This window comes from Phaseolus vulgaris, chromosome 7 (assembly GCF_051622355.1).
Source record: "Phaseolus vulgaris cultivar YP4 chromosome 7, ASM5162235v1, whole genome shotgun sequence".
In the NCBI taxonomy this organism is placed as follows: Eukaryota; Viridiplantae; Streptophyta; class Magnoliopsida; order Fabales; family Fabaceae; genus Phaseolus; species Phaseolus vulgaris.
Window position 1 is genome coordinate 11,366,199 of NC_143504.1, and position 11,158 is coordinate 11,377,356.

General features: G+C 31.6%; 1 protein-coding gene across 4 annotated transcripts; it reads right to left on the reverse strand.

Moving 5' to 3' along the window:
- Positions 1-1,414: 1,414 nt before the first annotated feature.
- LOC137828615 (basic helix-loop-helix (bHLH) DNA-binding superfamily protein) lies at positions 1,415-4,664 on the reverse strand. Of its 4 annotated transcripts, none has more exons than XR_011083919.2 (7): positions 4,221-4,664; positions 2,942-3,680; positions 2,715-2,843; positions 2,537-2,608; positions 2,340-2,401; positions 1,772-1,810; positions 1,415-1,683 (listed from the first exon to the last, which is right to left on the reverse strand). XR_011083919.2 is itself a non-coding variant. In XM_068635262.2 (7 exons), the coding sequence occupies exons 1-7, from the start codon at positions 4,526-4,528 to the stop codon at positions 1,519-1,521; spliced, it is 1,518 nt and encodes a 505-aa protein (XP_068491363.1). In that variant the 5' UTR covers positions 4,529-4,664; the 3' UTR covers positions 1,415-1,518. The 4 variants fall into 4 exon arrangements, 2 of the variants coding, with proteins under 2 accessions (XP_068491363.1, XP_068491364.1); XR_011083920.1 differs by having other exon boundaries at positions 2,537-2,602; positions 4,221-4,660; XM_068635262.2 differs by having other exon boundaries at positions 2,340-2,405.
- Between the last annotated feature and the right edge of the window lie 6,494 nt (positions 4,665-11,158).

Below are 11,158 nucleotides of genomic sequence, written 5' to 3' on the forward strand. Positions count from 1 at the left end.
TTAAATATTTTTTAGTGACTAATTCGAAATTATTACCATTATTTTTAATATTGTTGTTATTATTATTTTTTAATTTTATTAATATATATTAATGTTATTATTAATATATATTAATTTTATTATTAATGTTTATTAATTCTATTATTAATATTAAAAATGTGTCGTGAACCTAAGTCTTTTGACTGACCAAAACTTTGTGATCATAGGATTATGATCATGGTTATAATTGTTATTATATGTATATTATTATTATTATTATAACAATAATAATTATATTAATATTAATATTATTACTATTTGTACTATTATTACAATTAATATTATTACTATATTTATAGTAATCTTAATAATAAAAATAATTATTATAATTATAATAATAAAAAATTAATTATAATCATAATAATAAAATAATTATTATTTCGTCATTAATTTTTAGTGATATATTTGTGTTCAGCAATCAATTTGATTTAAATTGTTAAATCAGTAATAATTAGCGACGAAAATCAAATTTGATCGTTGATTTGTAGAAATTTAGTGACGAAAATCAAATCAATCGCTAAATCAGTGAAAATTAGCGATGAAAATTAAATTTGATCGCTAATTCATAGAGATTTAACGATCGAAATGAAATCGGTCTCTAATTTATAATGATATTTATGTATTTAGTGATCAATTTGAGTTCGGTGACTAAATAAGTGCAAAATAGCGACGAAAATCAAACTAATCGCTAATTTACACGGTTTTAATGACCAAAACCAAATTGATCGTTATTTTAATTATAATTTATGACTAATTTATTTTGGACGCTAAAATGGATCAATGACTTTTTTTTTTCTTATAATATTTATTTATGGTAAGGTGTCAAACATATAAACACCTTTTTGAAAGGCATTTTTACCAAACGAAAAAGTGTATTATTAGTATATAACATAAAAGAATGTCATTAAGATTCCTTAATTTTCAACATGGCATTTACCAATATCTCCTTTTCCATTTTTTTTTCTTGTGAACAAAATATCTCCACATCCGAAACTATTAGATTAATCTTTGTAAAAGTTAAACATCAACCTATAAACAACTTTCCTCTTCCATGATGCTGTTTTGTTACACTAAAAGGATCAAAACTAGTAGTAATTTGCCTCACACTTAAAATTAACTTTTTTTATAGGAAATCCTGTAGAGTTAGCACTTACTAGATAAACTGTATTTTAGTACTACATAAACTGTTGCAACATAAAATAATATCATTTACTAACGAATAAAATAGGTTCATGTCAGAATTATATATGGTTCATTTAATTTTTTATTTAAGAACCGAATTGCTTATAATTTATATATGCATCTTTTGAAGATTAACCAAAATCTGTTTAGTCATATAACTCGTACATTGCAGCAATAAAGAAAAAAAGAAGAGTTATGTTTAACCATATACTTTATTCACTACCTTAATTTATAATTTTCCAAGACTCAAGCAACGTACGTACATTCACATACTATGTCTTATACATGACACATTTTTCACCTATACAAACATCCTCTGTATGCTGGTGTCCAGTAATCTGGTCCACTGCTCTCTCTGTAAACTAGAGGAGTACATGAAGTAGGAACTAAACAAAGACCTCTGCTCCGAAGATCTAGCTTTGTATCATCCTTATCTTTTCTATCCAAGCTTCCCCATGGATCCTTCAATCCCATGAAAACCATTGACAATAGGGTTAATTACTGCCATCGAAAGTTTGGAAGACTAAAGAGAAATGGAGAACTTTCTTACCTTGTGAGAGTTTGCCTTCAAGTAAGGGTTGCTCAGTAGCTGCAAATTGTGCATGAACGAAACTGTAAATTAAGCTAAAGAAATAGGAAAGAAATTGAACAAGAAATTTAACCATTGCATATTCAAGAAGGATATATAATTTGTTAAAATATATGTCTAATAACTTACTGAAATCGGCATAACATTTTGGATGGTTTGCATGAAATTGTTGGTTAAAATCTTGTTTTATTGTTATTCTAACAAAAATAATTTGGTGTTTAAAAATTGCATCTTTGTTCCACGTTGTATGTTGGGGATGGCCAGTCATAAAGAAATAATTTCTTTTGGGTGTTTAATTTACTTCAAGTCCGATCATAGTGCATGATTGATGTGGGATCGACAAAATGTGCAATCGTTCAACGTAACATTCCTTTATTCATTTTAATAAGGGATTTGTTCATGAAGTCTAGTTTCGTTGGCACTAAAAGTGAGAAGAAGAAGAACAAAGAAATCAACAACAACAATAATAGTGTATTATATAGTTGGATAATGCAATGGAAAGAAAGTTTTGCGTAATGATGGTGCCCACCTGGACTTGTTCTTGAAGAAACTTTATGTACCCTATTGCTTCAAACAGCACAGATGCAGTATCTGTCTGAAATTCAACAAAAAAATTGATCATTATGAAGTAGGTAGTGAGAAAAGTAGAGCACTGTTAATTATATATATATTTATAAAGAAGAGGAAACGAAAAAGGGAGAGTGTTAGTGCAAAACGTGTAGTAACCTTTCCAAATGGAGACACAATTTGTTGAAGGGCTGTGATTTTGTCCCCTAGCTTGACTTTGGGTGCCTGCACCTTTTAAACAATGAATAGAAGTTTCTTAACAGTGCACAAAAGGAGGTTCTCCACTTTCTGCTTTTCTTTACAGTCATAAGTTCATCTTGGGCATTTTATATGTTACCTTTGAAGAAGAAGCTGTTGATGTATCTTGCTTAGGCTTTTTTAACATTGCATCTGAAGATTCTTCAGATCTTTTCTTCTTTACTTCACGTGTTGTACCTTCCCCTTTTCCATTAATATTAGTTCTTATCTGCATCGCATCATATTATACATATTTCATAAACAAAATTGTGCTAAATCAGTATGATAAACCATGTATAATAATTCATTCGTATATAATGACCTCACCGGTGATGGTGCTTGAAGACCCTGCTTCTTTGGTTCAGATACGTTCAGGAACTTCATGCTTGGCTTCTGAGCATGGATTCCAATAACTGGCCTTCCAAATCGACTATTAAAGGATATAACATCTGAGAAATTTCTTGTGCATGAAGGAAGATTGGGCATCCCATGGTAGAGTTTGCAACTATCACCCACTGAAAGGCCATTAAATCCATGTTGATATCCATTTGCATTTAATGATTTTCCATATACAGATCCTTGCACTTCACCTGCATGAAACTCTTGCTTGATCTTCATGTCATGATCATAGCATGGGAACACTCCAGAATTTCTATTTGCTACTCCTCCAAGAGAGCATGTGGAGTCTCCAAAAGGTTGCTTGAAGTGATCAGATTGTGGGAAATTATCCATGGAAGAATTCAAGGATATGTTGTTTGTTTGTGGGTCAAAGTGGCTATTTACTTCTGGGTCTGGTGGGGCAATAGAGCAAGTGCTTACAAGATTAGATAACTTGGTTAAGCTTTCATTATTCTCAATCATCGCCTCACTAAACCCGTTTAAGTGCTTCTCATAGCTGTTTAATGAAGTTGAACCACTATATTCCCAACTGGTATGATCAAGTTTCTTCAAGTAGTCACAGACTGGTTGAAACATAGTGCTTGTCATGCTTTTTGATGACAGTGCACCCAGAAAGTTCTCTCCAATTTCTTGGCTGCTATGTAACTCGCCGTTTGATCCAACACCTCTAAAATCATGTGATAAAAAAGTTAGTTGTAGGTAAACTAAATGAAAAATATAGCAAACCAATCTTATTAACAAACAAAATATCTATTAATTCAACACTGTATAAAGATTTCAATAATAAAGCACGTATATATTAAAGTTGTATACCTTATAGTGTTTAAGAGTGGCTTTATCGGTGTGGATGTATATGAAAGAAACTGAGAGAGAATAAGAGGTCATAGTTTTATAGTATGAATACACAAACGAATTAGTTGACTGGACGCACATAACTGTTAGATAGTGGAAAGCAAAGCCTAGAACATCGTGTGACCAATGAAACTCATAGTTCTTTAACCCTATTATCAATTACAACATATGTATGCAACCTTAAACTTCACCTTACTATCCTTAAAGATTACTTTTTTATGTCTGATTACCCCTGCCGACTATATATGAATACAAATAATCAACATGGAATATACTTATTTATAAAAAGTACTCTAAATAATCTTAATCTTAAGCTTTTTATTCATGTAAAACCATTAGGAACATATAAACTTACGATAGAACATGGCTCCAAAGTTGGTTATCTGAAGCATGTTCTCCCATCAACTCGTTGGAGGAAGGAGCAGGTGGGTCAATGAGTCTGCGAGAGGACTCAACAGTGAGGCTTGAATGGTTGGAAGCATTAGTGAAGGATGTAGAAACAGATATATCCTCCTCACAAGAAGAGGAGGAATTAGGGTTTTGTTGGTTGTTCCATGTGTTATTAGTATCGTTCCAGGAAGAAATGGAGTTTGCCTGGAGATACCACCAGTTTAATGGGGTAATAGAGGCTGCAACTGTGTTTCCAGCACTTTCTTCAGTCATCTCTCTATAATATCTCTCAAATTTTGCCTTCTTACTCTCCCTTTTATTGGTTGAAAAATGGACCTAGCTAGGGTTGGATATATAACTCTCTTTGTTTCTTTGTTGTTGGGGATTTGTGGAGGGGATTGCTTCAATTTCAGTGACGTATAAATTTGTAGGTTATATCAATTATAGGGGAGACAATAAAATATGCAACCTGAGTTTTTCCACTAACGTTCGTGGGCAATTATTATAAGAGCTGATGGGCCAGCACCAGTTTCGCTAAATGTTGCTAATTAATGTTGGCGAGCATGGTATTTAGTGTTGCTAAGTTTCATTACCACTTTGGTTATTACACATTCATTTTTTAAATTACTTTCATTATAGATAATTAAAATTATAATTGCATCACACACACATTCTCTCTCTCTATATATATATAGTTGCGTTTTTAATAAAGAAAAGTTAGAAAATATTGATTTAAAAAATAACAATTTTTATTCATCGATCACTCATTCCATGGGGATAGATAATTTTCTCTAAAAAACTTGATATATTAACAACTCAATAGTAAAATGTTCCAGATTGTAAATTGAGACATAGGAACATTTAACTATTTTATTGTTAAAGTAATATTTTTCTTTTATCTAATATCCTAAAAGTTGAATAAATTAACGTTGGGAGTGATAAAACCTACCAAAAAGCATAAAGTAATTTCGCATGCAATTGTTTGTGTTTATGTAACAATATTGTTACTCATCAAATTGTTTTATCATGTAATAAAATACGTTTAAGGATGAGATCTCGCAGTTCTAAACGAACTGCATGTATCCTAAAACTAGTGTAATTTATTAATGTGGGGGTCGAAATTGGATAGAGATGAGCCTTTTTGAGACGATTTTGACCTAGTACTATATTTTTAAAATTTGCGGAAACTTGCAATTAAAACTTGTTAAAAAAATTATGCCCCTCCTTATTAGGTTTACAAGTGTTATGTAAAAATTAGACGAGTTTTTAAAAATTTAAAATATCTAATAATTTAAATTATACCAAAAGTTTATTTTGTTTTCAGATTTAATGTATTTACTAATTACTAATAAAATTAGTTAAAGCGAGCGCTAATTTTTTTTTTAAAAGTTGTAAAAAAATACTTTGATAAACAACACAACCGTATTATAATAATATAAATAAATAAGTAAATAAATAAATAATTAGTTCAATAAAATTGGATTTAATGATATTTTTAAATAGTGTTATCAGCTTAATTGCACATTAATAGGGTTTGGAGGGGAAGGAAGAGGGTTTAGTGGCAATAAAAAAAAGGAAGAGGTTTTAGCTTTTTGATTACTTAGAATGATAGACTCGCGCACACTATATTTGGAGTCGCGCGCTGAATTTATTTCCCATATGCGTTTGACTAAATTGAGGTTGTAGGACCCACCATGTAGTATATGGACGTCTTGATAATATGCTGATATAAAAACAAACTCTAATGCTCTCTTTGGATTGGCTAGGGTTGGAAAGAGAGTGAAAGTAGGTGAAAGAGGGTAAAAAAACAAAGTTCTTTGTATGGAAGAAAAATGAATTGATATGATTTATAACAAATTGTTAAAAGTATAAAAATTGTGTTATATTAAATATTACTATATGTTAGTGGATAAGAGAAATTTAAAAATATATTTAAATACTATTTGAATACTGAATAATTATATTAAAATAATTGATTTTTTTTTAGAAATATGTATTACAATATTGAAATTAAATATATATATATATAATATTGTTCTCGCTAAGATGAGGTCGGTTAGAATTCGAGGTGACTCCAAGTGACCTCCGTTCAAGCTTTAGTGATTCAACGCCAAAGAAATGAGGGGGTTCCACCTGCAGAAAATACTCTGACGCTTAAGCCAGTAATAACATTAAATTATGTGTATATAGTGAGTATAGTGTCAAATACGAGTTTAGTCACTCTCTGTGAGTGTCATCTATTTATAAGTCTTTGCGGGCTTGGATCGTTAACACTGGTTTCTCTAGGTTTTATGTGGCATATCACATTATTCTTTCATAAAATTTGAATTTCATGTATATAAATCGGAACATTTTGTAATATAATAAGAGATATTGTGTAAGTAAATCAAAGCATTTATGTAATATAAAAATCAGAGAATTTAATGAGGTCGGGATATTGTGCATTAAAATCTTATTGTGCGTCTATAAGAATGATTTCTATAATATATCTCTCCAAATTAATGTTATTACATGGTGATAATTCTATGAGGTTTACCAATAACAGTCCCAAAATAACGATGAATTTAGCCTTAGGCCACTTGGTGGGTTGGGCTACTCGGTATATGACCGATCAAATCTGGGACGATACAAATATAAATATAATCAGTTTAAAAAATTTAAAAAGTTGTCATTCTTAATTTGATTTATAAATGAAATATAAAGTTTAAACACAATTAATATCGTAACAAAATTAAAATTAATTATGCATAAAAGTATTATTTGTTCATTGGATAATTGAAGAAAACAAATACATTGTAGCATAACAAACTACAACAGAGATAAATGAAAAGCAACATTACTCTATGCTATCCAAAAGTGGCCAATGTGTAAACAATATATTCAACCAAGCGAAATTTCCGACCATAGTGTTATTATCTTGAATCCATCTATCAAGGATTATAGGGTCCTAGACCATTTAGGTCTGTAGAGACATGACAGCTGGAGAAAGGCTTCAAAGATTTTGTGAAGGAGAAGTGGAATTCTTACTCAGTTCATGGTGATGGAGTAAGAAACTAAAAGAGAAGCGAAAACATTTGAAGTAAGATCTTAAAACATGGAATTATGATGTCTTTGGGGTGATGGATATAACTAAGAAAAGAATTGTCAGAGAAATTGAGGAGTTTGACGCAAAGGATGATATCAGGGAGCTAAAGAACAATTTAAAGTTAAAAAGAATGGAATTAGTTACTTAGGGTTGTTGAGAAAAATATTAAGTCGTTGTTACGCCAAAAGGATAGGATCAACTGGTTTAAGCATGGTGATACGAACTTAAAATATTATCATTCTGTCATTAGATGAAGAAAGTTGAGAAATGAGGTCAAATGGGTGAAAGTGAATGAGCAGTGGGTTAAGGAACTGAAAGTTGTAAGAAGAGAGACAAAAAACTCTTTGAAGAAAGATTCAATGCAACAAAAGATTTTGGGGTAAGGTTAGGAGATGTAGAGTTTGAAACTATTTTAGTTGAGGATAATGTAGTCCAATCTCCAATTTTATAGAGGATGAAGGAAGGGCAATATAGTGGTAGTGTGATGGCTCAAAAGGCTCGGGGCTTGATGGTTTTAACCTAAACTTTATTAAGAATAGCTTGAAATCACTTAAAGAAAATGTTATGTCAGGGGTAAACCAATTTTAAAACACGGGTAATATTCCAAAAGGGTGTAATGCGTTCATAGCATTAGTACCTAAAGTTTGGGATCCCCTAAATTTGGACCATTTTAGACTTATTTCACTTGATGGGGCTTTGTATAAAATTATTTCTACGGTATTATCGTGTAGGTTGAAGAAAGTCTTATCTGGGGTTATTGATGAATATCAATTTGCTTTCTTTAAAGATAGATGGATGGTGGATAATGTAACTATAGATAATGAGGTTGTAAAAGACCTTAAGAGGCTTGGGAAAAATGTGGTATGTATCAAAGTGGACTATGAAAATGCATATAACCCTGTTAGAAAGTTTATTTGTATGATATGATGTTTAGACTTAGTTTCAACGAAAATTGGGTCAATTGGATCAAAGGTTGTTTGAAATCAACATCAATGTCCGTTCTAGTTAATGATAGCCCGACAACAAAATTTAAACCAACTAGGGGTTTGAGGTAGGGGGCCCTTTAACTCATTTCTTGTTCCTAATTGTGGCTGAAGGGTTGGTTAAGTTGGTAAGACAAGCTGTTAAAGTTAAACTACTTGATGGGGTGAAATTAGGCAATCCTGAGGTTGAGGTCAGTATACTACAATTTGCTGATGATACGCTTTTTATGTGCCAAGCTAACCATTTACGGTAAAAGTTATTCCGAGGTGCTATGAGCTAGGTTAAAAATAAACTTTCATAAATCCAAGATTCTGATAATAACTTAGTGTGAATTAACTTGCATTTGACCTCCAAAGTCAAATCAAAACCCACACACGCATGAGAATAAAGTTATAAAAGAAATATAAGGCAAGGGCATGCCATTTTTCTAACACTTTTGCATATGTCGAATGATAAATGTGGCCAATTAATGCTAATATTATGTTTTATTATCTACATCATGAATATATCCTTGTGTAGAAGTTGTGCGTGATTACTATGTGAGAACTTTTGAATGTGCACATACATACACGTAATGTAGTAATTTGTCCTAAGGAATTCTTGCAATTATGTTTGTGAAACTCTAGTCTTATCATTTTAGACAAAGCTTGATCCTTGTCACAATTGAGATTGATCATTCTTAACCTGACAAAACATTTGAGGTAATTCTTATTGTAAGAATTTGTGTCATAAGCTAAATGTTAGCTAATAATACTAATGAAATATGATAGATTAAGGAAGGTGCATCAATCAACGTGAACACAAGTACAAATCTTACACTATAAGAAATGTGATAACCCAAAAAATCAACAACAAACTATTCAACTATTATCTTCGATAATCAGCCCACATATAAGACCCTGCCATGTCCCTCAACTAGGCTCATTCCTTGTAATCATCCTCAATAACTTATGTAGCAGACCTATCATCTTAACGATCCATCAATTCCTTATGGACTTCGTTAAACAAACTTTGGTCATTATCAACTCCATATAAGAAGTTATGAAGAATACAACACACCAATTCTATGTTTCATGAAGTCTAAAAGTAATAATGAGTTCATGTACCACTTCCGAGTATAGGAAACATTTTCTTTAGCATATCAAATGTTCTCTCAACTACATTTCTCACAGGCGAGTGACGATGGTTAAATAATTCTCTTTCGTTTTGTGGACCACTTTTTGTGTACTCCTTCAAGTGGTATCTGACTGCACGATATGGAATAATAATTTGACCATTTAGCATGAACCATGCATCTTCCAAGTAATATTTACCTACTACAAACAATATTAAGTAGTTAGTAAACACAATCAAAATTTAACATGCCTAGAAAAATTATGAACTTTGTAAGAGACCAAACCTTGAGATATAACCAACAATTGCTCCCTTAAATTTCATGTCGAAATCCCAAAGTGTAAAAGTATTTTGAGTGGGGTAATCTTTTATGCCCCAAAAACAAGTTGCATCTGAGCGAGGAACCTTAAACCCATACATGGATTCCATTGACCCCCAAACAATCTTTGAAATATGAATAAGATCTTGATTTATTTAGGATATGTGGTTTAGGTTTAGGTTTAGGGTTTAGGATTTAGAATTTAGGGTTTCTAATAATTGAAGTAAGATTTCACTAGAATTTTATTAATTTATTGTATTTAAAAATTAAAATTTATTGCACTACCCAAGTTGAGTTGAATTTAGACAAAAATGTTGCATCTCATGGTCTAACAAATGTTTCTCTAGATGTTGCTTTTGTGCTTGATGTTGTCGCTAAGAAATTTAATCTTTTGACTGTAGTGCCTGATGTAGATGTTGCTTTAGAGCCTAATGTGGTCCTTTCTTCAAGTGTTGCTTTGTTCCTGAAAGAATGTGAAATTTTTGCTAGGTATTTGAATGCTGAGGTTGATATGGGACAACCTCTTAGTGATAATGGAGATGATGTTGTTAAAATTACTAGGAGGCCTGAACGTTCTAGAAAATGTTTTAAGATGTATACTGATAAAAAATGAGAGTCCTTGTTTTTTCTGGGATCTTCATCTATAGGTTTTGTTTTGGTTCTTTTGTTTTCTCCATAGTTTATCTTTGGGTTTCTTTCTTAAAAGTTATTAAAAACCCATGTTTTGATTGGTCTATATTTGAAGTTTTTTCTTATGTACGAGTTTTCACCTAGTCCCCATACTTGCTTTTTCATTTTTTTAGGTATAATTATCTTATTGGTTCCTACATTTAGGATCAATATTCAATTTAGTACTGTGATTTAAAAAAAAAAATTGGTCCCTATGTTTTTTAAAAAGTACCCAAATTGGTCCTTTTTTCTAAGTCCCACTTTATGACATCAAGTGTTGCTTATGTGGCAAAGAGAATTGTTCATGTGGACTATCAATTTAAAGACACGTCAAATTGGGTGTTGTGTGAGGTGGCATCAGATTGGGTTTGACAGAGATTAATAAAGTGTGGGGGTTAGGCTTTCTTTTTCTCGTTAACGTTTTTTTTATGGTTGTTTGTAAATGGATACGAGGATTGTTTGTGGTGGAGTTCGGTTTTATGGATTCATTGGAAGGAGGAAGGAGTTAGCTTTTGTGATTAGTTCCTACATTTGTTATTCTTTGTTGTTTCCTTGAGTGGGAACGTTTGCCTATAGGTTTGCATCTGCATCATCATGGACCTGTAATCGGGTGGAAGAGCAAAATCAGTCTAATTGTAGCCATGATGGTGGGAGCAGGACCACATTGGTTGCTCTCATTTGCGATTGTGGGGAATTTGCGGTTTTGAGAGCAACAACAACAACTGTTAAAAAT